The sequence below is a fragment of the Lycorma delicatula genome, chromosome 1 (genome assembly GCF_047948215.1).
Source record: "Lycorma delicatula isolate Av1 chromosome 1, ASM4794821v1, whole genome shotgun sequence".
Taxonomy (NCBI): Eukaryota; Metazoa; Arthropoda; class Insecta; order Hemiptera; family Fulgoridae; genus Lycorma; species Lycorma delicatula.
Window position 1 is genome coordinate 391,856,462 of NC_134455.1, and position 27,079 is coordinate 391,883,540.

Genomic DNA, 27,079 nt, shown 5'->3' on the forward strand with positions numbered 1-27,079 from the left:
TGAAAATATTTTAGAAATTTTTTTATTATACTTAATAGAAAAATGGTGTTTTGACTTTCATTTTCATTTATAAATCATTTTCTTTCTTTTTAAATACAATGCAAATAATACGCATTTATATCTGTTATATTGTTACTTATAAACACAAATTATGAAATTAGGAGAGATAGTTATTAAAAAATGCTGATAAATTTTACTGCAATATTTACATATCATAAACATTTAATTAAAGAACCATTGTAGTTAATATTCAGTTAATTTTCATATCTATTTACGGTAGAATTAATAAAATCATGAAGCAAATAAATATTTACTCAGTATACATGTTTGCTTATATTTGTTATAAACACTTTTTATTATGAAGTGTAATAAAAAAAATATATTTTCTATCTCTACGTTTTGATATAAGAATGACCGAATCCCTTCTTTTTCCTGCGCTGAAAACTAAATGTAGTCATCAACCCCCGGAAGCGATTTAAAATAAATAAATTTATATTAAAAATTAACTAAAAAAACTAAATCTAAAATATTATATTATTAATTTAAATTAAAACGTTAAATTTATCTTCTGCCATAGCATACATAGCTGAAATCTACTACAGAAAACTCAAATATCTGAATATAAACGGAAGGCTGTTAGATATTGTAAAAATTAATAACTTAGAAACAATCGTAAAATAGACAATTACCTCCTGTTCTTATTGTTATTCTGTTTTATTACTCTCCTTGGCGGCCTTCTCTCGTTAATTACTGCTGTAGATTTTGAAAGTATCATAAGAAGAACCAAAATCCGTGTAAAGAAATGTTTTATAATATTATAAATAGCGTAAAACCGGATTCTATTCGAGACGTTCATAAGAACGGTTTTAAAGACGCTAATTCTGCTGGCTTTTCTTTTGTGACTGGCAGTAGAATATAGAGGTTTGGCCTTCCCAGCGTTATAAATGTTTTCGTTGCGGAGCTGTATGCTATTAATAAGGCCTTAAATATATTTAACCAAACATTTAGACAAGCATTTTTCTGTTCAGATTCCATGAGTGCCTTACTGGCAATTAGTGACATGTCCTCCGGTCACACAGTCGTCTGTGACATACTGTCTATATTTGAAATGAAGCTCACAACTGTGAGCTTGTGCTTGATCCCCAGCGATATTGGAATTTCAGGCAACGAGCACCCTGATAGTGCGGCAAAAGAGGCTTGTTTCACGAACCGAATTGTTTCTGATGACTTCTCTGTTTTCTGAAGAAGGTAATCGGTGATGAGTGGCCAAGTGAATGGAATGTTAACATCAACCGTAAACTTTTTTCTATTAAGAATACTGTATCCCCTGAAGCTCCTCATAGAGGAATACCCGTCGAGATTATTATTTGCCGTTTGCGTATTTGGCTCACTGGCTCACTCACGGATATCTCATGATTCATATCGATGCACCCATTTGAATTATCTGTGACTGAAAACTATCTGTACACCACATCCTTGTGAATTGCGTCTGTTATGCGGCGTTGCTTAGGAAGTTTAAACTACGGGCTAAGTTCCGCAATATTTTAGGAAACAATGAGTCGTTCGAAACCTAGAGCTTCCTATTCGTTAATACAAATTATTTTAATTTTCTAATTTCATGGTTCTGGTTTTTCATTGTAAATCCGAGTAATTTATCTTGTATTGCTTCCTTCTAATTTTGCCCCACACGTAATTTATCAATTAGGGATGCACATTTGTTTAGGATCTTTATAAACAATTTAAGCTTTATGATCTTTAACTACAACTTAAGCTTTATGAAATATTGTGCATAAATGAAGTAATTTTCTCTAAACAGATATTAAAACTTAGGTTTTTCTTTTTACAAACAATCATAGATACATCAAATGTGAAAAATCTTCAAAATTTACTGAAGAAATTTCATAGCCAGCTCAGAAATATTCAATTTGAATCTTAAAAATATATTTATTTTTAATAATTAGCACACAGTAATTTAATGACTCTATGGAATTCTTACATAATATTTTGCGGAATCTTGTTCAAAAGCTTAAGTAGAGCTGGTGAAAAGTCATTACGATTTACAAGAGTATCTTCAGAAAGATGTATTTTAAAACTGAAAAAAATAAGCAAAATTTTTATTAAAAACATTAGTGAATTTTAAGATATTTTTTTCTTTATGGCGCTATATATATTGCTACAGATATAAACTAATATACCGGGTGATCATTTGAAAAGTTATCACATTTATTACTCAACAGCTATCAGCTGTTTGTTAAAAGAGCAACTCATCGTACTTCTGTTTGCAGGCATCCATACCATTCTTGGGGGGAGTCTTTTTAAGATTATTTTCAAAGGAGTGGAACCCAGCTACTCCGCTACATCTACTCCAAATCAAAAATATTAAATGGTAATGATAATATTTAATTAGATTAATAGATAACCGGAAAAAAACAATGAATTTTGGTGAAAAGAAAATTAAAATCCGCCCACCCCTTCGCTCCGTAGGTGCGAAAAACCGTTTGGGATAGAATTTTTTTTAAATTTCAGTCCAACAAAAATAAGTATAAAAATACGTGTTATTACTTCTAAAAAAATTTGAAATGATCTTAATCTGCGAAGTAAAACTGTATAAATTATTTAGTAAAATACAAAAAAACTTTCACCCTTAAATGTTTCCTACAAATCTTCTTTATACAAATTTATTTTTTGTATTATTGCGGAACATATAGAATAATTACTTGGTATATGTTACTGCCTGATTAACACAACTTCTATCACCAAAAATGTTGATATCATAAATATAATAAAAAAGTTTACTAAAAAATGATGGTAAATTAAACAAATTGTAAATAATTAATGCAAACAGTTGGATGTAGCAACACAGCGCTTTGGCTAAACAGGATGCCGGTTTGCTAACTACTGCCGGTCAATCGGCTTGGTTTACGACTGAATCTTCCGCTTGCCGACGGGACGGGTAGACAGGCGAGAGCCCGAGACACCTTGATAGGACTAGTTTCCTGTTTGGGGTGGATTAGGATCTATATCTCTCTGAAAGCCCTGGCGTCCTTATGGGCGTCCCAAATGTGTGTCTCCGTGGTGGGTGGGGAGCTGGTGAGACGAAATTTTTTAAAACATCTTATGGATCTTAAAACCTCAAATCCACGTTCAGTAACCCTGGACAACCTTGAGGGCAAACGCCCTCTCTTCCTTCGACTTCATTGTCGAAGAAGAAGAAACGTGTAGATTTACGACATGCGTTGATAGTTAAATCAAAAGGAATTCCCCGTCCAAAATATCTTGTGAATAAAAGAAACGATGGAAAGGAAACCGATTTTTCAAAAATCAGTTCCTTCTTCATAGCAAAGAAACTCGCGACAAAAACCGGTGGACAAGTTAAAGAGTTTAAAAAGACAAAAGCTGGATTATTCACTGAAGCGCTAAACGACGTACAATCAGCGAAATTACTAGAGATAAAACAATTGGTGAACATTGATGTTATTGTCGAAGCTCACGGCACACTCAACTATTCCAAAGAAGTAGCAATCTTTTGTGAAATGGCATCGCAAGGAGTCATCGTATGTAGGCGATTAAACGTGAGGAGGAATGGATAGGTGTTACCCTCTTCTTCACACGTTCTTACTTTTAATAAGCCGTCGTTGCTTGAAAACATCAGAGCCGGAATCCATCGGTTGGATATGCGCGCTTAGATCCCACCACCGATGCGTTTTTGGTCATATCTCCGACAGATGCAATCGTGAAGAGATCTGTGCGTATGGCGAAAAATTTCATGAAGGTGAACCGTGTAAAGAAACCTTATATGTGTGAATTGCGGACAACATTCAGCAAGTTCTAGAAATTGATCTGCTTTAAAAAAGAAATCGCGTTACAAGAGACTAAAGTTCTCAGAAAATTTAGTTATCTTGAAGCGAAGAAATTAGTTAAATTTTAACACAAACGCCGGGTAAGGAATAGTTTGCGCAGACAGCTGCGAGTAGCACACATAAAGCTTTGCCGCAAGTGATTGAAAGCTTAATAAAGCAATTGACACCATTTCTAACTACATTTTTAGACAAATATATAGAAAGGAAATTTGCTACAGTTGAACCAATGCCGACGACCGTATTCAGCAGTCAAATGTCCTCATCGTCAATTCAAACGATGAATCGACGTCGAATACACAAGTGATCACTGAGGAGATTCAGCGTAACGATAAAAAGCAGTCCAAAACTGATTATACGGGAACATCGAGTTTATAAAAAATCAAATATCCACTGGAGCCTAAAGATCTCCCACAAAATCCAAAAACCAAACGGACAGAGAGCGCAGAAGCACAATACATCTGTGGTACAGAATTTAGAGAGAATGTAAACGACACAAGGTGTGACAGTGGGACCTCTCGCTCCGGTACCGCTGTTAGTTCATGCATCTTTGACCGGATTCCGAAACCAGCAATTCTCGGTCTTACAAAGGATGCAACTCTGCCAAACCCTGAGATTATTTTAGTCTCAGGTGAGGAAAGTGACTGCGGCTCTGTGGATGTCTCAAACTGACCCAAGGTGTACATATACAAAAAAGGAAAAAAGACGGAAAAAGTAAACCACGCTTATATAAAAAGAAGAGAATATAATACAGTGGAATATTAACGGTTGTCTCTCACAGCTGACTGAGCTTCAACTACTTGCATATGACAACTCTACATGCGTGTGTCTTCACGAAACATACTTTAAGCCTGAACATGACTTCAATCTACGTGGATATGTTGTTATACGTACAGAAGTTGAACCTGATCGGCGAGCAAGTGGTGTGGTGTTATTACTTTTGTACGTTCACAACTGTCTTTTAGTCGAATACAGCTAAAAAATGCGTTATAAGCTGTCACTATACGACTACTATCTTTGGTTAAAGTCTCCGTCTGTAACATATATCTTTCAGACAGCAAATGGAACATCGATGATCTACAAAACTTATATGATCTACTTATATGACCAACGATTAGAATGCTGAGGGCGCAACGTCGAAGAATTGATATCGAGTACCAAGCTAATCCTTTTAAACAAAGTTACAGGAATGTTTTTTTAACATACGAAACGGTGAAACTTCGGCCATGGACTTTTCATTTTGCAGTCCAGCATTGTCGCTTTCCTTGTATTGGAACGTTGATGAACACCTTCATGGAAGCCACCACTGTCCAAATATAATCAAAACAAATATACGGCAAAAAGCATCAAATTTTATTCGGCGATGGTGCCTTAAATGTGCCGATTCGACTGGCTACACAAACAACGTTGTTATGCCGGGTTATACTGAAAAAATCAATGAAAACATAAAAGTACCAACGCGGGCATTTCAAAATTCAGCGAAGGAAAACATTCCTAAAGCAACCTTAAATTTGACGAAACCCAGGGTACAGTGGTGGAGCTTCGAAATAAATATAGCTATTAGTGAGAAAAATAAAACCTTCAATTTATTCAAGAAACGTCCCATCCCTGAAAATTATATATCCTTTATAAAACCACGTTCCTACGCCAGACACATCATATTATCTGCAAAAAATGCATATGTATCCTCTATCGACAATAAAGCACTTGCTATGCAAGTACGAAAGAAAGTTTAGGCTATAGCAGGCCGGTCTGATAGCCGTTGAAAAAACGCATTTAAACAAGACGGTGACGTCGTATTATTGATTGATTTGCTAGGAATTTCTTCTGCCACACCACCCAATGTCTGTGCCACAAACGGCTACTGAATCTCAAATTACTTTAGCGACCAGTGTCCTAAATAGCTCCTAGAGCATCTAATTGCGTGAGAGAACTAAGCATGGTGCCACATACAACTTACTTCGTGTTCCACTGCTCACCTGTCATATATTATGAAATAAGTAGAAGCACCCCATTAACTACAAAAATATATATGACATTCAATAAAAAAAAAATTATCTCGTAAAAACAGAAATTCGCTGCCACGCTTAGGTAGCTGAATGCCAGCAAGTACCTTTCCACTAATATTGAAGCGCTTAGAGATTTTAAATAGCTGATGAGCAGCCAAAACCCTTAGGTAGCTTCTCACAGCAGCGAGGTCGTAGTCTTTCCCTTAAATAACACACTGATGCCGGTTGAACAAAGCAACGGTATCAGGAACACCCACACGGTCCGACAATACGGCTCACGCCAAACTGAAAAGCTGCTTATGACTGGCAATTTTCCCCTTGTCCTCTAAGTTCCAGAGTGGCCTGTATTCTGACCCCCCAATACCTAGGCAGTCGAAAATCATATGTACGTTTGACTGGCCTCTCCGCAGACGCGCATCTCATCAGCTGCCGAGCGGAACCGAAACAATTATTGGTTCAAGTTCGCGTGGTTGGAGAGCACCTTGAAACCGTTGCCCTTTAAAACGAAGGAGAGGCATACCATCCTCTTAAGTCATGTATAAATCTACAAAAGGACTTCCCTTAGTCATGGTGTGCCATTCTTGCTGCGATACATCCACCGCAACTCTTCGTAATATGGCCGTCCGAACTTTCATCACTAAATCGATTGGAAGAGACTTTCTCAATACGGTGGTAGCCTCCGTTGTTTTAAAAACACTATTAATGCTCTGTGCTGGGCACTCCTTAAATTGTGAATAAGTGCTCGATTTCTGTCCAACCTATGAGCCCAAACTGACACATCATAAGAGGCCATTCTTTCGAAGACACCTCGATGCACCTTGTACAAATGACGACCCGACATCCCGTAATCTATCCGAGTGACGTCGTAATTGATCAACAAGCTACAGTTGAATTTTTGGCCGATCACTTTGAAACTGTATGTAGCAATGAAGATTATCACATCGATTTTATTCGCATCTTAAGAAAAAAACTAGTACTAAACTTTGTAACGGAAAACGATATTTTTTATAATGTAACATTTAGATTCGTCGAATTCAATCACGTTCTACGAAACTCCAGTGATAAAATCAACGTCAGATTTGGTAAATTTTGCAGTGCATTTCTATTTGATGAGATTAAATTTTTAATAAACAAATAAGAAATAGCCAATGCTGAAAATGTTAAGTGTAACAACTATCACGACCAATGTTCTTTCAGTGATAAACTCTTTAATTTCATCAGCTGAAAATGCTGGACGGATTTATGGTGAAAATAATAAAATTTATATAGATAATGATGGTAATTTTATTTTGTGTATAGCATTATCAATGTTAATGGATTTTGCACAAGATTATAAGTTGATGGGTTTTGCTGAATATTTTTCAAAAATCGATATAAACTATAGACAACAATTAGTGTTGAAACGTAGTAATAATGATGTAAACGCGATACTGGCTGCAATTTAAGATCATAAATCTAAATTAGATATAACTGAAATCCCGTTGAATGTACCATATCTAAAAGCAAACCTGAAATTCAATTCCAAATTATTAAATTGCGATATAAAAATAACGATTGCTTATGAATTTTAGAAATTGGGAACTTCAGGAATATCCAACAGTTCCTCAAACAAATTCGATACTATTGAATGTAAAAATATCGTAACAATTATATAAAACGCATTATGTTATTGTACGAACGTCGTGCTACCTATTCCAGACCAGCCGGAATTAGGTATCACGAATTAAGAAGAAAATATGAAATTGCTATACCAGAGACACTAGCAATTCTACTAGAGAAATACCGCCATGGCTCTTGCCAGCGGTAAATACAAGTTTGGATCTCTCTCAAGGAGAAATAAAAAAGAAACCAGCAGTGATCATCCAGCAGGAATTTTTGGCAACCGTCAGTAATTACGAAGAACATATTAGAATTTACACTGACAGTTCTAAAACCGAACATAGTGTTGGATGCTTAATATATGTAAATGGAGAAGCCCACTTTTGGAAACTGCCAGATGTGGCCAGTGTCTACACGGCAGAACAAACTGCAATTCAGCAAGCTCTTCGCTACACTGAACACTATTGCGAAGAGAGAGTGCTAATATGTTCCGATTCATTAAGTGCACTCGTCGAAATTCGGAACAAGAACATTAAGGATGTCCTAATTGCAAACATCCTGTCCATTTTATACGTACTAAAACAACGAGGACAGCGATGCGTATTTGTATGGACTCCAGGGCATGCTGGTATTACAGGTAATGAAATCGCAGACGAAGCTGCCAGAAAGGCAACAGTCTGCGATGGTTTGGGTGCATTTCCTGTAAGAGTAGCAGATGTTAAAAACCGTCTAACAAACATAGTAAAAAACAAGTGGAATGCTGAATGGAGGAGGTTAAATACAAAATTAAACACAGTAAAATCTTCTCCTTATAAATGGAAAAGCGACTATAAGTTGACTCGCCGTGAACAAGTAGCGGTGACCAGACTTAGAATCGGTCATACGCGATTAACAAATTTATATTTGTTAACCGGCGAAGTGAGACCAATGGTGTTTGTAATAAAACTCTGACAATCAAGCATCTTATAGAAGAGTGTACCATATATGAGGACTTCAGAAAGAGGTTCCGTTTTAGAAATAATATTACTGCTGATCTGGATAATGGAAATGAAGAAAATATAGTTGCATTTTTACACGCCAGTGGACTTCTTAAAAGTCTATAAAAATGAAAGTTTTAAGCTGTGACAAAAGAAACTCTAAGCGGTAGTTTATATATATATAAAGAAAAAATGGTATTGATAAGTTTGATTTTAATTAAAAATGTATGCATATATACATAAGGGAGTCTTGAAACGTGGCACGTATAGTAACGGGAGGTAGCCCTCTTGCCTAGGCCATTTTTGCTCACCTGAATTCAAGAGCAGTGAGTCGGGGTGTGTCCGATGATGGCATGGGGGACCCTCAAGGGTGGATTGAGGGCGCGAGGCTGTGGGTGTACGCTGTGCATGCCTATAGCCTGTTTATAAGAAGGATTCAACTGCCACGGCACCCTGGCGCGACTGATATACTGCTCAACGGCGGTACTGGTCGCCCCGAGGGTGCTTAAACAAACTATAAATGAGACTCGTACAAGAAAGAAAGAAAGAAAGATATGGTAGGATAAGTTTTAATTTGAATTTTAATTTAATGGTCTTTTGGGAACCTATCTCAAATTTTAATATTGGGGCCCTTTACACCCTATAAGTGTTTGTGATTGTCCTTGTCTTAATGTATTAAATGTTTTGTGTAGTTTGTGCTTTTAAATAAAATGTAAATCCATTTACACCCTTACATATGATGATCCAGATGGTGATAGTAGTTTCTTTTAAAGATTGTGACGAGGGCTAACGACCTTAGTAGTCGATGCCCATAAAAATTCAGAAGAAAAATAAAATAACAATAATAATAATGCCCTGAAATAGATATTCCTCACGTCCGGAACACAACATCTACGTTCCCCGTCCAGGGTGGCAACAGCTGTACTCAAGTACATTACATATAGCTGGCTAACGGGGTTCCGAGTGTTTTTCTCGGATATGCTTTTTTCGGTCGATTTACATCTATAGGCCGAATTTCAGGACTGGACTTTACGGCCACCTGCAGATACGACATTATAACGATTACGGAAATGGATTAATACCGCCTTTAGAGCTGGCGATGTGGCGGCCACGGTCAAAGTTATTTGCAGGTGTAACGGAGACCTTTCGTCGTCCACATGCCCCCGCGATGGCAAGCATGTAGTTAAGGTGCCCATGTTCGGAGCATGAGAGCCCTGAAAGCTTCGGTGTGTAGGGGCCTGGAGTCAGTGCAGAGACTGCGCATCCGCTCTCTCCCAGGACATATGCCGGTTCCACCGGAGTACCGGAACGGACCTCCAGAGTTGGTAGCCCTGGAGTGGGGGTGTACCCCGGCGGCTTACTACAGAAGGGGTTATTTGTTCGTGGAAACTGAACAATTAAACGTGACAGAGGGTTTACGCAAACACCCTCGTTTAGAACCGGCTGTTTCGCCTGAGGCGAAACGCCGAAAGAATACGGAGATTAAGAGGATTGAGATTGAGGCTAGGAAAAGGTTGCAGAAAGTTTTTTCAAGAGCTGCATCCCAAAACCTAAGTATTTCGTTATTACGAACGAAGAAGGTAATTTCTCGAGGGTGAGTCCTTTCCTCATCGCTCGTGAAATAACAAATGTGCTGGCGGCCCTGTTAAAGAAATAAGAAAAACTTTCACGGGACTTCATGTAGAGACTGTTAATGATATACAGTCTCAGAAGATTCTAGGAATTAAGAAAATTGGAGAATTAGCTGTACGTGTTGATCCCCACGGCACGCTCAACACCTCAAGGGGTGTAGTGGTCTGTCGGGATCTTCTTAACTGTACGGAGCAGGAAATTGTAGAAGAATTAGCGCCGCAAGGAGTATTGGAATGTCGGAGGTTGAACATGAGAAGGAATGGCGAAGTCCTTCCTTCTGCATCCCATGTTCTTACATTTAACCGGCCTACTTTACCGGAGAAGATAAGAGCGGGCATACATCGGTTGGATGTGCAGGCATTTGTCCCGCAACCAATGCGATGCTTTAAATGCCAACGCTTTGGACACACCGCTGTTAGGTGTGAGAAGCCGCAAATATGCGTATGCGGTGATGCAGTTCATGAAGGAGAGCCGTGTAAGGAGCCTCCTACCTGTATAAAATGCAGAGGACAGCATTCCTGTAGATCCAGGAAATGTCCTGTTTACAAAGACGAAGTAGCTGTGCAGGAAGTAAAAACCCTGCAGAAAGTCAGCTACTTTGAAGCAAAAAAGTTCGTAAACGCCCGCAGACCTAGAGCAACAACAACATATGCTCAGGCTGCGGCTGCTGTTCCTGCTCCTGCTCCAGTTGCTGTTGATGAGAGTGTAATCATCAACACCTACCTTGGCTGGCTTAATTGAGAGGATAATCGAAAACAAAATGAAGCCTCTCAGCACTAAAGAACCTGTTAAGCCAAGAATAATTGTACAGCCTCCTGAAGACCATCTGCAAAACCAAAAGTCGCTCCAACACAGAAGAAAAACGGACACTAAACCTGAATTCCAAGTCCGTCTTAGCGAGATTTTAGTTGAAATAAGAAAGTGACAGCTACAGAGTCTGTTATGGTGGCTCCCAAACCTCCTGTAACTGAAGTGGCCTCAGCCTCAGAGGCCACAAAAAATTTCACAGTGGGGACGAGTGCCCCCCCCTTCCACTGGCGGTGACCGGTGCGCCCCCCGTGTCGGGGAGCGGCCAGGTTGCCGCCTCTCAATTGGCGCTTGAAACCGGCGCCGATCCATGCCCGTCGTCGTCGGCGGCTTCGGTGGTCTCCGATTTGGAGACCGGAAGCTACGCCGGCGACGATGTTCTCCGCGAACATGATGCCGTTCGCAATATGGAGAAGAAGAGAAAAAAAAGATGGCCGAAAGGAAAACCAAGGTCATAATTTAATTAAAAATTAGCGAGTCGATTGTACAATGTAACATCAATGGATGTTTTTCAAACATCCATGAGCTCCAACGATTGGTGCATGACGTAGACCCGATTTGTATATGTCTGCAAGAAACTCATTTCCGCCGAAATGAAAATTTTAAAGTAAAAGGATTCGATATATTTCAGCGAGATCAACCACCAAATGTGTTAGAAGGTGGAGTAGCTATATTAACATCAACTACAGCTACCACCGAAGCGGTTGTTCTAAACACAAACCTACAAGCGGTCGCCGTTAGAATGAAGCGTCCGCTTCAGATCACTGTTTGCAGCATATACTTGCCGAATTTTGATTGGAATAAGGATGACATAGCAAGAATAATTTCCGACCTTCCCCCACCTGTTTAACTGGTGGGTGACTTTAACGCTCATAATTCTGGTTGGGGATCGGATCGAGTAGATCCCCGTGGAAGAGAACTGGAAGGGTTCCTGACGAATTCACAACTTATTATTTTAAACGACGGATCAGGAACCTTTTTCAATGCCAGAGATGGATCGACGTCCTGTATAGATCTTGCACTTATAAGCGGATCGATAGCACCGAGGTACAGCTTCCATGTCATAGACGATCTGCATGGAAGTGATCATTTCCCGGTGCAAATTGTAACTGATGTTACAAGAACAATATATCCGATCCCTAAAAGATGGTTTTTGAAAAGGCAGACTGGACGAGCTTCACAGCTAGAACGATACTCCCAGAAACAACTGGAGTTATCGGAGACGATGTCGACGCCGTAACAAATGCAATAATTGAGTCGGCATCGAGATATTTCCCAAAAGATCTGGGAAACTTACGAAAAAACCCGTTCCATGGTGGAACGATGAAATAAGTGAAGCTATAAAAAGGAAGAAAAGGGCGTACGACGCCTTTAAGAAGCGTCCTAGCATAGAAAATCTTGTTGCCTTTAAGAAATACAGGGCGTATGCAAAACGTCTTATGATAGAATCGAAAAAACGATCCTGGCAGCAATACGTGTCATCCATCGACAAAACTACTACTGCATCAGATTTTTGGAGGAAAGTGAAGGCGATTTGTGGGCGTAATGATTTTGCTCCCATAACTAGCCTTCAAGATGAAGATCAAATAAAAGACACTCCATATGAAATTGCAGAGCTGTTATCCAATCACTTCGAAAAGGCCAGCAGAATGGCCAACTACGAGGAAAGTTTTCGAACCAAAAAAGAAGAACTCGAAGGTCTACTAAATTTTAGAACTGAGTATAATTACTCAAATAATGTACCATTTAAAATTGAAGAATTCGCGAAAGCGTTGGAAAAATCAGGTAACACAGCTGCTGGTCCGGTTGAAATCCATTATAATATGATCGGCAGCTGAATACCACAGCAAAACCAGATTATTAGAACTTTATAATAAAAAATGGCGGGATGGAACGTACCCGCAGCAGTGCAAAAAAGCTCATGTTGTTCCAGTACAAAAGAAAAATAAAAATTTAACAGACCCCAATAGCTATCGTCCTATTTCTTTGACGTGTGCTATGGGAAAAATACTGGAAAAAATGATTAATAATCGACTCGTCTGGGTTTTGGAAAAAGAAAACCTGATATCGCCGTATCAAGCAGGTTTTCGGCAATACTATTCTACCACTGATCAAATGACCAGCTTAGAGGACGTTATATATAACAGCTTCATTAAAAAGAAACATTGTGTCGGAGTCTTCTTTGATCTTCAGAAGGCTTTCGATATGACCTGGCGTCATGGTATAATGCTCCAGACACATGAATGGGGCATTCGTGGCAATCTGCCTATACTGCTCAGCCCCCGACGGGGACTCTTATTCTTTAGGACTTTGGGGGTTGGCGTCCCCACGGGCCTAGCCTCCGTGCTAGGCCCGTTGGGGCCTAGCACGGAGGCTAGGCCCGTGGGGACTTTCCACAATACAATGAGCTGCGGAACACTTTACATTACATCATACACACTCACACAATTACACAACAACAACCTACACTAATATTTCTTACATTTACACTCGGTGGTGTTGCGACATCTTACGAAACGCAACCGTAACCCAAGGTGGGAACAAATCGTGCCGATGGGTGAATGACTCTACGTAGTGAGTCTCGAACGATGTCCTCTGGGCACCAGGGCGAACCCAGTTGTATTTATCTCTAGCTCCAGTACGCTTGCGCTCTGCTGGAGTAGTCCATTTTTCGCCGGTACTCGTGGGACCAAAATTTCTGATCCTATAATTATTCCCAAGATGGTTTGTGGTCCATGTGAAAAAACCACCAAATTAAGTCTTGCGAAGAGACCTCGGTCAGCTTTGTCTGACGAGGATAAAAGCCTATGGAAAAGAACTACAAATCTTTAGACTTGAACCTTAAAAATATTCGATTCAATGTTCTCCGAAATAGTCAGGAAGGTGGCTCCCTCCAAAAGGTTTCACCTTTCCTTATAAATAAAACTGTAACAGGACCAAGTGGCTCCCCGAAGAACATCAGGAAATTACGCGACGGATCGATTCTGGTTGAAACATTCAACGACGAACAGAGTCGATCAATCTTACGTCTCCGTAATATGGGTGGTATAAATATAAGTGCTGAAAGCCACAAAAATTTAAATACGAGCATAGGTGTAATTTTTTGTCGAGACCTCTTAGATATACATATCAATGAAATAGTTGACGAGCTTTGCCACCAAGATGTTGTTGATGTGAAACGTATTATGAAACGGCAGAACGGAACAGAAGAACCGACACCGTCTCTTATATTAACATTTAATCTCCCTGTTCCACCAGAGAAGATTAAAGTGGGTTACCTCTCGGTTCGGGTACGACCATTCATACCCAACCCACGGCGATGTTTCAGATGCCAAGGTTTTGGTCACACTACAACATCTTGTACAAAAACTGAGATTTGTGCTCGATGTGCTAAAGAAGGTCACAATGACACTAACTGCGAAGAAAGTGAAAAATGCGCAAACTGCAGTGGTCCACATACAGCCCGCTCCCGAGATTGCCCAATCTTTAAAGCAGAAAAGGCAATTCTCAAAATCTGTACGGAGCAAAAGTTATCTTTCCCGGCCGCACGAAGAGAATACAAAAAGTTAAATAATTCTCGGATCCTGGTTAAACCAGATGTATCTTTTGCCACCGCTACATCTAAACAAATGTCAATAATCAGCAGTGTGGATCCTGCAATGAGCTTAAAAAACTTGTTCAGATGCTTTCTGATCAAGTAGCTTCACTTACAGCCACTATCTCAGAGCTGACAAAGATGAAGAAAACGTCTTTCGTCGCAGTTAGTGAATCCAACAATGTGATACACACGAAAGTTCCCGCTCCCAAAGTCGTACCGGCACGAGTAGCGACTATCACAGCTGGCAGTAAGCCACCTAATAAGCTCCCCGGAAAGGGAACCCACGTAACTACCACCTCTGGGATGTCAACTGCAGCATCCCATTCAAATAAATCTCCTCCACCATCACCTCATTTACTGGAGGATATGGTTGAAGAACCACCCGACCCTAGGGCATCGGAGTTCTTTAAAATAAAAAATACAAAAAAATAAAAACCGAATAACCTACAACTAATTTTTATATAATTAACGAAATTTATTTTTTTATTTATTTTTTACACTTCTGAACATTATTCAGTGGAATGTTAGAGGTATTCGGTCCCGCGGTGAAGATATTAGAGTACTAGCGCACACACATGATCCACTAATCATGTGTTTCCAAGAAACTCACCTTCTACAACATGACCCAATTACACTCAGAGGATACTTCTGTGAGAGATACGACTGCCTAGTAGACAGTAAAGAGAGTGGTGGAGTAGCGATTTTCATGAAGAATGGGGTGTCAGCTACAAGAATTCAACTAAAGTAACCATACCTGCTATTGCAGTAAAGGTCTCTATTTCCTTCAAATTCCATATCTGCAATCTGTATCTCTCACCGAACACTGAGTTCAGTGCTTTAGATGTCTCAAATCTCCTCACACAAATACCATCTCCATCGTTAATAGTAGGAGACTTCAATGCCCATCATATTTCCTGGGGCTCAACCTTCTGCTCCACTCGAGGAAATATGATAAACAGATTGAGACAAGATTTTGACCTTTGCCTACTGAATAATGGATCACACACATTCATGTCCTTATCAACTGGTACTCTATCTAACCTTGATCTCTCCATATGCTCACCGAATGTGCTCCCTCGTTTTAATTGGTCGGTTTGTGATGACTTTCACGGCAGTGATCATAGACCAATTATTATTGGTTTCGGTGTAGACTGCGAGAGTAAAAGATGACCACGGAGATGGATTGTTGAAAAGGCAGATTGGAACGGATACCATAAAGCATTCCAATCTCAGTATGACGATGGAGCGAACATCCTCGACCAATATTCTTCTTTTACGTCCATGATACTTGAGAATGCCAACAGATATATCCCACAAACATCGGGTAATCCTAGACGTCCTTTCGTTCCATGGTGGAAGGATGATTGCAAAAATGCTATTAGGAATCGACGGCAGGCACTACGTAAATTTTATCGCAGGCCTACAACAGAACATCTAAATTTATACCGCAGGGCTAGAGCGGTGTGCCGTCGAGTATTCTTGGACGCTAAGAGGAATTCATGGACGAAATACGTGAGCACTATCTCACGCACTACTCCCACGTCTACTGTATGGAAGAAAATTCGTGCAATTTCCGGATCACCGAAACAATCTATTCTCGGTCTTATTGATGAAGGAGAACTCCTTTCATCATCCTCGGAAGTGGCAAATAGTCTAGCAAAATCTTTCCGCTCGGTGTCTCTCACCTCATCATATAATAACGAATTTCAAAGTTACAAGTTACAAATAGAAGTATTATCGTAAACATTGGTGATTCGGTTGGTGAATTAAACACTCCATTCGTATTTAAATAATTGTTACATACACTTAAAAATTCACGGGACACTTCCCCTGGACCGGACAACATTCGCCTTTCCATGCTTTCACACCTTCCTAATTCGGCACTACAACAACTTTTGAATATTTTCAACGGTTTATTCTCCGAACAAGTCTTCCCACCCGGCTGGTCTGAAGCATTTATTATACCATTACTAAAACCTGGTAAAGACCAAACGAACCCCTCAAGCTACCGCCCTATTTCATTAACAAGCGTTTTGTGTAAAATAATGGAGAGAATGACGAACCGCAGACTTACATGGTACTTGGAGAAACATGGCTTTCTATCTCCAGAACAGTGTGGTTTTCGACAAGGACGACCTTCCATTGACCATTTAGTGTCACTGGAAACAGCCAAGCTGACTTGTAGACTGTGGTGAACCATCACTTTGGGATAGACGAAACCACCTTTTATTATCGTATTTTGCTCGTCTCAGAGGACAACCAAATCACCCGGCTCTTGAGTCAGTCTTTAGAAGTCCTAATCTAGGAAAGTATGAGGACCATCCACGTCGTACTGCACCGGTAGGTATCCGTACCTGGCGTCTGCTGCAGCATATAAATTTTGACAAACCATCATTCTTTCCTATATATCCTTGCTCATATCCTCCGTGAAGAATAAACCTTATAAATATTAATTTTGACCTGACCACATACAATAAACAATCAACACCATCTATTGTCTTTCAGCAACTGTTTCAGCGTGTTCTCTCCAAGATGAAACCAGACGCGGTTGTATACACTGATGGATCGAAACAAAACGATACAGTTGGGTGTGCATTTGTTGTCAATGAGAGAACTTATATGTTTGGTCTACCAGGTATTACGAGGGTGTTTACCGCTGAACTATACGCTATAAATAAGGCTCTAAACATCATTAACCCTAAATATAGAAAATTCTTATTTGCAGTGACTCGTGTAGTGCTCTCCAAGCCTTAAAAAACTTTTATTCCAAACATCCTATCGTCATTGAAATTTACAACGCAATCGCTGAGTTGAATAATCGCAACACAGAACTAAGTTTTTGCCGGGTCCCTAGCCACGTAGGGATTCCAGGTAATGAACATGCAGATTCCGCTGCCAAAGAAACATGTAACCAGCCTCCTTTCACCACCCGAGTTGCTACTTCTGATTTCATTAACTATGTAAAACAATTATTAAGAACAAGGTGGCAAGGTGATTGGACAGCTACCGTTGATAATAAACTCCGTCAGATTAAAGATTCTGTATTACTATGGAACTCCTCATACAGAAAACCCCGGCGCGAGGAAGTAGTTCTCTGTCGATTGCGGATAGGACACACGAGAGTCACACACGAGTACCTGTTTACAAGAGGACAACCACCTCTATGCGCAAGATGCAACTGCCGCGTGACTGTGCGCCACATACTCGTGGACTACATATGTTATGCGGCATTGCGTCGTAAATCTAAACTACCCAGAAACATCCGTGGTGTCTTGTGTAATGATAACGAGGTTTTAGACCGGATGTTTCTGTTTTTGCGTAGTATAGGTTTAATACAAATAATTTAATACTGCTGCTTATATTTTTTAATACTCTTAGTATTTAAATAAGTTTATTTTTTTTATTTTATTTATTTTTTTCTCTGAATGTTTGTTTTTTTTATCCGATTAGGAGCCTTTTACACTCCTTATCGGAATTTGTTAAATTTTATATGTTATTTTTTTTAATATTTTAAAGACTGACTGTGATATTTTATTATATTATTTTGTGATATTAGTTGTAAGTTTTATCTCTTTTTTTTAGTTTTAAGTTTTATTTAGTTTTAATATGATAGTTTTTAACGTAGTTTTAAGTTACATGTTAGTGTTTTGTTATCCGAGAATGGGCCTTTAAACCCATTCCGGATTTTGCTTACTGTGATAGTACTTTTAAGTTTAATTACTTTTTCTTTTACTTTTATTTATATATTTTCCGGGAGATGATAACTTTTAACCGTTTTTCGCCCTAAAAAAAAAAAAAAATATATACTGCTCAGCAACTACATGAATGACCGTACCTTCCAAATACGCGTCAACAATGAATATTCATGTGAAAGAATCTTGGAAAATGGCATACCGCAGGGTTCGCCGTTGTGCGGTACCTTGTTTACCATTGCCATTAATAAATTGACACTAGCCATTCCAGTAGAAATCAGCAAAAGCTTCTATGTTGATGATCTGGCAATTGTGTATGCCAGCAACACGACTGATATGGTGAGGTACAAATTGCAACGAGCGATCAATGCTCTAAATGATGTTGCAAGGAATAACGGATTCAATTCTCACCAGAGAAAACGTGCCGTGTACACTTTTGTAGGAAGAGAATTCCTCATCAAAGTCTTGCGACAATTGACGATAATCCAATACAATATAAAGATAGCGTAAGGACTAGTATTGGATAAATCCCTTACATTGGGATTACATATACAGGACTTGAGTGATAGATGCAAAAGAGCCCTAAGCATTATAAAATGTTTATCGAATTTAAATTGGGGCTCAGACAAAGAGACATTATTGAGATTGTATAAAGTATTGGTTCAATCTAAACTAGACTACGGATGTATCGTATATTCATCCGCTAGAAAAACGCACTTAAGAAAGTTAGACGTAGTTCATAATAGCGGAATAAGGTATGCAACAGGCGCTTTCCGCACAAGTCCGGCGGCTAGTCTGATGTCTGAAGCCGGAATAATGCCACTACATTATAGAAGAGAGATCCTTTTGTTAAGATATGCAGCAAATGTATGGGCTTTCCCTGCTCATATAAATAATAAATTGTTTACGAATCATCCTATGGCTGCAGTATATGAACATCGTGCTACCTATTCCAGACCAACCGGAATAAGATACCACGAATTAAGAAGAAAATATGAAATTGCTATACCAGAGACACTAGCAATTCTACTAGAGAAATACCGCCATGGCTCTTGCCAGCGGTAAATACAAGTTTGGATCTCTCTCAAGGAGAAATAAAAAAGAAACCAGCAGTGATTATCCAGCAGGAATTTTTAGCAACCCTCAGTAGTTACGAAGAACATATTAGAATTTATACTGACGGTTCTAAAACCGAACATGGTTTTTGATGCTCGATATATGTAAATGAAGAAGCCCACTTTTGGAAACTGCCAGATGTGGCCAGTGTCTACACGGCAGAACTCACTGCAATTCAGCAAGCTCTTCGCTACACTGAACACTATTGCGAAGAGAGAGTGCTAATATGTTCCGATTCATTAAGTGCACTCGTCGCAATTCGGAACAAGAACATTAAGGATGTCCTAATTGCAAACATCCTGTCCATTTTATACGTACTAAAACAACGAGGACAGCGATGCGTATTTGTATGGACTCCAGGGCATGCTGGTATTACAGGTAATGAAATCGCAGACTAAGCTGCCAGAAAGGCAACAGTCTGCGATGACTTGGATGCATTTCCTGTAAGAGTGGCAGATGTTAAAAACTGTCTAACAAACATAGTAAGAAACAAGTGGAACGCTGAATGGAGGAGTTTTAATACAAAACTTAAAACTTCTCCTTATAAATGGAAAAGCGACTTTAAGTTGACTCGCCGTGAACATGTAGCGGTGACCAGACTTAGAATCGGTCAGACGCGATTAACAAATTTATATTTGTTAACCGGCGAAGTGAGACCAATGTGCGGTGTTTGTAAGAGTGTACGGAGTAGAAGAGTGTACCATATATGAGAACCTCAGAAAGAGGTTCCGTCTTACAAATAATATTAGTGCTGATCTGGATAATGGAAACGTAGAAAATATAGTTGCATTTTTACACGCCAGTGGACTTCTTAAAAGTCTATAAAATGGAAGTTTGTTTAAGGCTGTGGTAAAAGATACTCTCAGTGGTAGTTTTATATATACATATGAGGGAGTCTCGAAGCGTGGCACGTATAGTGACGGGAGGTCACTGTACGTGCCACGCAAGAGGTGACTAGGCCCTCTTGCCTAGGCCATTTTGGCTCACCTGCATTCAAGATCAGTGAGTCGGGGTGTGTCCGATGATGGCATGGGGGACCCTCGATTGAGGGCGCGAAGCTATGGGTGTACGCCGTGCATGCCTATGGCCTGATATAAGAAGGATTGAACTGCCACGGCACCCTGGCACGAGTGATATACTGCTCAACGGCGGTTCTGGTCGCCCCGAGGGTGCTTTAACAAACTATAAATGAGACTTCGTAGAAGAAAGTAAGAAAGATATGGTATTGATAAGTTTAATTTTAATTTCATGCTCTTTTGAGAACCTATCTCAAATTTTAATATTGGGGCACTTTACACCCCGTAAGTGTTTGTGATTGTCCTTGTCTTTCATGTTTTAATGTTTATTGTGAAGTTTGTGTTTTTAAATAAAATGTAAGGGCCCTTTACACCCTTACATATGACGATCCTGATGGAGATAATAATTTCTTTTAAAGAATGTGACGAGGGCTAATGACCTTAGCAGTCGATGCCCGTAAAAATTCAGTTAAAAAATAAAAAAAAAAAAAAATAACAATAATAATAATAATGCCCTGAGGTAGATAATCCCTATGTCCGTAACACAACATCTACGTTCCACGTCCAGGGCGGAAACAGCTGTACCTTCGTACATTACATATAGCTGGCTTACGGGGTTCTGAGTAAATTCCTCCGGTATGCTTTGTTAAATTTGACCTCGTTCCAACTTCAGGTCACTAAACGGACTGGATTTTTGGCTACCTGCAGGAAATGGAATAACAAACGATTTTGGAAATGGATTCATACCACTCTTAGAGCTGGGGATGTGGCGGCCAGGGTCAATGTTATTGCAGGTGTAACGGAGACCCTTCCGTTGTCCACATGCCCCCTGCGATGGCAAGCATGTAGCAATGGTGCCCATGTATGTCGGTGCATGGGAGCTCTGAAAGCTTCGGTGAGTAGGAGCATGGGGTCAGTGCAGAGACTGCGCATCCGCTCTCTGCCAGGACATATGCCGGTTCCACCGGAGTACCGGATCGGACCTCCAAGGTTAGTAGCCCTGGAGTGGGGGTGTACCCCGGCGGCTAGTCTTGCTACAGAAGGGATCAATGTTCATGAATATTCCTGAACAAACTAACGTGGCAGAGGGTGCACGTAAACAACCTCGTTTAGAACCGCCAAAAGAGAAAGCAGAAAGCAGAAGGATTGAGATTGAGGCTAGGAAAAGCTTGCAGAAAGTTTTTTTAAGAGCAGCATTCCGAAACCTAAGTATTTGGTTATCACTAAGGAAGAAGGTAATTTCTCGAAAGTGAGTCCTTTCTTCATCGCTCGAGAAATAAACAAATGTGCTAGAGGCCCTGTTAATGAAATAAGAAAAACTTTCACGGGACTTCATGTAGAGACTGTTAACGATATACAGTCTCAGAAGATTCTAGGACTGAAGAAAATTGGAGAACTAGCTGTACGTGTTGATCCCCACGGCACGCTCAACACCTCAAGGGGTGTTGTCGTCTGTCGGGATCTTTTAAATTGTTCGGAGCAAGAGATTGTAGAGGAACTGGCCGCACAAGGAGTAATAGAGTGCCGTCGATTGAACATGAGACGGAACGGTGAGGTCTTACCCTCAGCTTCTCATGTCCTCACTTTCAACCGGCCTACTTTGCCGGAAAAGATAAGAGCAGGGATTCACCGTTTGGATGTGCGGGCATTTGTCCCACAGCCAATGAGGTGCTTTAAGTGCCAACGCTTTGGCCACACCGCTCTTAGATGCGAAAGACCGCAAATATGCGTGTGTGGTGAAGAAGTGCATGAGGGAGCATTTAATGTTTATTGTGAAGTTTGTGTTTTTAAATAAAATGTAAGGGCCCTTTACACCCTTACATATGACGATCCTGATGGAGATAATAACTTCTTTTAAAGAATGTGACGAGGGCTAATGACCTTAGCAGTCGATGCCCGTAAAAATTCAGAAAAAAAAAAGAATAAAATAATAATAATAATAATAATAATAATAATAATAATAATAATAAGATAATAATAATAATACACTTTCTTTTCTGTACTTACTAATTATATTGAAAATATATGCTGTAAAACAAACAGAAATATGTAAATACACATGAACATTGTTAAAATAAAAACAATCAAGATTTTTATACGTTAAAAATATATGACACATTAATTTCTACCTTTAATCGTCACTGTCATTAGAAATACTTTTTATTATCGTGTGAAAACTATTACGTTCCTCCAAACTTACATTTGGGCAATATTCAATTATCTTTTTAGTAAATTTGATGTTAGTAATTATAAATAGTTATTATTTTAAAGTAACTATATAATAATACTATGTATAAATGTAATAATAAGCAAGTAGGCTTCTAAGAAAACCGGTTTAGATTATAACAGCTCATTTAGGTTACGGTTTCAGTGTAGTTTATATTTTATTATTACTTATTTTATAAAAATGAAATAATCTTTGCCTATTAGCCTAATTATGTGATATACCTATTTATAGCATTTTTTATGTCTAGGTAATTTCAAGATTCTTACAACATAGAAATAATATGGTAATGAAAAACGAACTAGATGAATCTTGCTGTATTGTTATTTACAACGAAAGAGACCAATCCAGTAACAGAACTCAGAACGTTTTGATCACACGTTTCATACTGGATAAAAGTAAATAATTTTTTTGAGTTTAGTGATAAAAATAAATAATAATAGAAATATTACAATAATTATAAATTTTTGTAAACAAAACATTATAACTTACATTATAACTTGTACATTATTCATTATTTTGTTAGAAAGCATATAAATACTATTAAAATAGAGACAAAGTCTCAGAAAATAAAATAGGATTTCTGAGTGAGGGAGGTGAGGTGTAATATTCTTTTTGAACAGAATGAAAAAACCTTCGAAGTAGTAACGAAATTAAATTTCCCAGTCCAATTTTGTAATAAAACGAAACGCTTCGTGAAATATGATTGAATTAGAAGAGGATCCATAATGGAAAGACGGTCGGTTGATAGAAACAGAACTAGCAAACATTAAAAAAACAGGTAAAGTATTAGAGAGGTAAAATATTAACACTTGAGAGAAGGATCAAAGATTTTCAGAGAAATGAGGAGAAAAGAAATTAGGAGGAAAAATTGCTCAATAAAAATACTTACTGATTATTCAGTTCCCGTAGAGAAGTATGGTCTGAACGCCTGTACATTAATCACATAAGTTTAAAAAAAAAAATAAATGAAATGAAATCAAGAAACAATAAAATATTCCTATTATATCTTAATATTAATGCCTTATATATAGTAATACAATTATTTATCACCAGAAGTGTATTTTTTTGACTAAATTTGCTTTATTCACTCCCTTGTAATTTTAAAAGGGATTGGGCGATTTCAACAGAATTCTAAATTTTACGTAATGTAGGTACCTGTTCCAGTGTTGATTAAATCAACACTGCAACAACAATTTTCATTGCAAAATTTTGCGACAGGTTTACTTAGAAGATAAAATTAAACGTATACGATAAACACCGTGCAGAGTTATTATAACTAGAGGAAGAAAGTTGATGTCTTGACAATAGTTAATCTGTGTCAGTTAAATTAAGTAGGAGTTTCTTTTTTTTTGTTTTTTTTACCTTCTCCCTCGTGCTGGATCCTAAAGTTAGTCTCCTGGGCTGTGTACAAGTATTACACTGCCCACGGAACTGTATTACTCTAACTGGGCCTTATTCTAATGGGTCTCCAAATCTCGACTCGCCTGTTCGATCTTACTTTGCGCCCGCTTCAAGCCCCCGGAGTAGAAGAGACCGTTAATGCACCTTACCACTACGAGATGATTTTCCCTCTGCCGGTAAGTCCTATCTTCAGTGGTATTTTTTAGTTGTCAGTTCAAGTGTTAGTGTGTGTAAAACAACAATATACGTGAGTAATCGACATTTGAAACGTTTTTCGTTTGTTAATTTAACAAATAAAGGTATTTTTAAGTTAGCTATAATACTTATAACAGACAAATACCTGTTAGAGATATATACCAAGGAACGGGATTTGTCGGGGCAAGAGTTGAACCGGTGTACTACTATGCTTGATACATCTCACCCAACATAAGTGTTGAGAAGTATATATTGATCTTGACAACCATCACGAGGGACCTTCAGGCACACCGACCGGCAATGATGGCCGGTGACTTTAACGCCTGGTCCATTGCATGTGGGTCTAGAAGGACTGATTCTAGAGGAAGAATCATGATGGATACTGTCGCGGCTCTAGATTTGGTTGGCCTCAATAACGGTGCTGCATACACATTCAGGAGAGGGTTGACGAGTTCTATATTCGACATCACATTTGCCATCCCGGATCTGGCCGTTCGAGTTCATGGTTGGAGAATATGGGAGGGGTACCCGCCAGTGACCACCAGCCTATAATCATGACGTCACTGACGGTGATAGACATGGAAATGGTAGGACAACAGCAACTGGCTGGATTACATGGATGATGGACAAGGAGGCACTCACTGGGACACTTAACTTACGAGGCATTACTGTGATAGCTGCAGCTGAAGGGAAAGCAAGATACCTGATCAACTCACTCAGGGAAGTGTGTGATAACACACTTCCAAGAAGATATCCTTGCAGGGGCCATCCACCTGTATACTGGTGGATCCCAGAAATAGGAGAGAAAAGAAAAGGGTACCACAAATAAAGGAGGCTGACAACACATGCGCACCTGGATTCGTTGAGAGAGTTATACAAAGCCCAACTTAAAGATAACAGGAGTCAACACTCAGAGTGATGATTAGGGACTCCAAGAAATACTGCTGGCGGCGACTATTGGCGGAAATAGACACAGACCCATCAGGGAGACCTTATATACTGATAGTAAAAAGGGCTCTGAGACCCAGTGAACCGATTACAAGGGAACGTAACGAGATCACACGTATCATCGATAATCTATTTCCTCGTGGGGATATGATTGATATGGAAGAACAAGGCGACGATGACCCGCCAACGCCCTTCACCAAAGAGGGACTGGCTGCTGCTGTAGTACGGAAACCAGCAGATAAGTCACCTGGACGAGACCTCTTGCCTAACGTAGATATTAAGTGGAGGCTGGGGCTGAACCGGAAACGTTCCTGGACGTGTTTAACACCTCCAGTACCACAGTGGTAGAAGGAGTGTTCCCGGATGTATGGAAGAGACAAAGGCTTGTACTAGTGCACAAACCAGGAAAAGATCCGGAGCTCCCCATTTCGTACAGGCCAATCGCAATGACAGATGCAGTTACCAGACGCTTAGAGCGAATGCTAAAGCACAGCTATGTTGAGGCTGTTGAAAGGATGGGCGGACTCTCTTCGAAAAAAAAATTGGTTTCCTGCGATGTAGGTCCGCTCTAGACACGATAACTACAGTATGCGAGATGGCTCGCAGAATTACACTCGATGACGGAGGCCGGCACACAGGCAGGATGTGTGTACTGGTCACCGTAGATGTCACGAATGCTTTTAATAGCATCACTCATGCAGCTATTAGGCATTCCTTAATATTCTGTGGGATACCTGGATACAATACCAGAATAATAATTTTATCAAGGTGAGAGGCGGCGGGGGAGATACACAACGGCTATGAAAGCATCAAAGAATGGATGCAAGGAGACGAGTTGCAAATGGCACCCGAGAAAACAGAGGCGGTTATGATATCAACAGCTAAAAGGCGACCCAGGCTGACAATCCCCATCAAAAGACAGCGCATCACATTCAGGCCGGCCGTAAAATATTTAGGCATCTGGAGTGATACCAGGCTGCGATTTTGGACGCAGACGGTAGAGGCAAGCAAGAAGGTGGACAGGGTCATGGGGCTAATTGCCACCGTGCTGCCTAACTGTAACGGACCAAAGCAACACCGAAGAAAAATCTTGGTAAGCGTAGCCCACTCCATACTACTGTACGGCGCAGGGGTGTGGGCGGGAGCCCTGCCAAATACAGGGGAATACTGGCTACATATCATAGACAGTGCTTTCTACGGGTCATATCCAGATACCGGACTGTTTCAGGAGTGTCTACAGAGGATCTAGCGGGACTTCTTCTTATCGAACTGTTGGTTGAGCAACGGAGAAGGATGTGGGAGATTAGGATCTCTCTCACCAGAAGAGGGAAGGCAGCAAAATAATAACATAACGGTTGAGATGATCAACATATGGCAGAAAAGATGTGATCAGTGAAAGAAGGGACGGTGGACACATCGGATCCTTAGTGATGTCAACCGATGGAGCGGCAGACGCCACGGCTCCCTAGATTATTACTTAACGCAGTTCCTGACGGGTTTAGGTCCTACCTGTTCAGATTCTGCCTGGACCATTCCGAGGAATGTCCTCTCTGCTACGAGGAGGAAACCGCCTAACATGTGTTTTTTAAGCGCCCAAGATACGATCGTGAGAGAAAAGATCTATTAGATATTTTACATAAAGAGGATATGTTCGCACCAGAAACAGTGCAAGATATATTATTGCACTCGGAGACGAACCAGAAGGCTATCGCTGGCTATATCAGGACAGTCCTGCGGGAACTAATTACCTGGGAGAGACCCGCAAAAGAGCTAGGCGGCAGAGAACACGTGAGCGGACAGGCCCTCGGCCGAGCGACTAGGGGGCTCCCCGGGCGCGTGGGGGGTCGTCTTAGCTCGATGAAGATGCGGGCACTTCGCACAGGTGTTAGATGGCAGCCTGGGTGACTTGGTATTTTAGGTAGGTACTGTATCTGTGTAATGAGTAACAGCTGTGTGCAGCTTCTGCAGGTTGCCCTTCTGGTGTGACATACTGAGTATTTTTTTT

General features: G+C 39.8%; 1 protein-coding gene across 9 annotated transcripts in view; it reads right to left on the minus strand.

Annotated features, from left to right (window-relative positions):
* LOC142317360 (uncharacterized) overlaps positions 1–27,079 on the minus strand; it is a 418,387-nt gene that overhangs the window by 79,571 nt on the left and 311,737 nt on the right. For 5 of the 9 annotated variants that reach the window (XR_012754719.1, XM_075353851.1, XM_075353854.1 and 2 more), the window contains 3 exons: positions 23,420–23,458; positions 22,311–22,331; positions 1,997–2,092 (listed from right to left, as the gene is read on the minus strand). Coding sequence is in view for 8 of the 9 variants with exons in the window: in XM_075353851.1 (XP_075209966.1) it covers positions 1,997–2,092; positions 22,311–22,331; positions 23,420–23,458 (156 nt within the window). In the remaining variant the exon portion in view is untranslated. The remainder of the gene's footprint in view (positions 1–1,996; positions 2,093–22,310; positions 22,332–23,419; positions 23,459–27,079) is intronic. The other 4 variants (XM_075353856.1, XM_075353853.1, XM_075353857.1 and 1 more) reach the window with 2 other exon arrangements.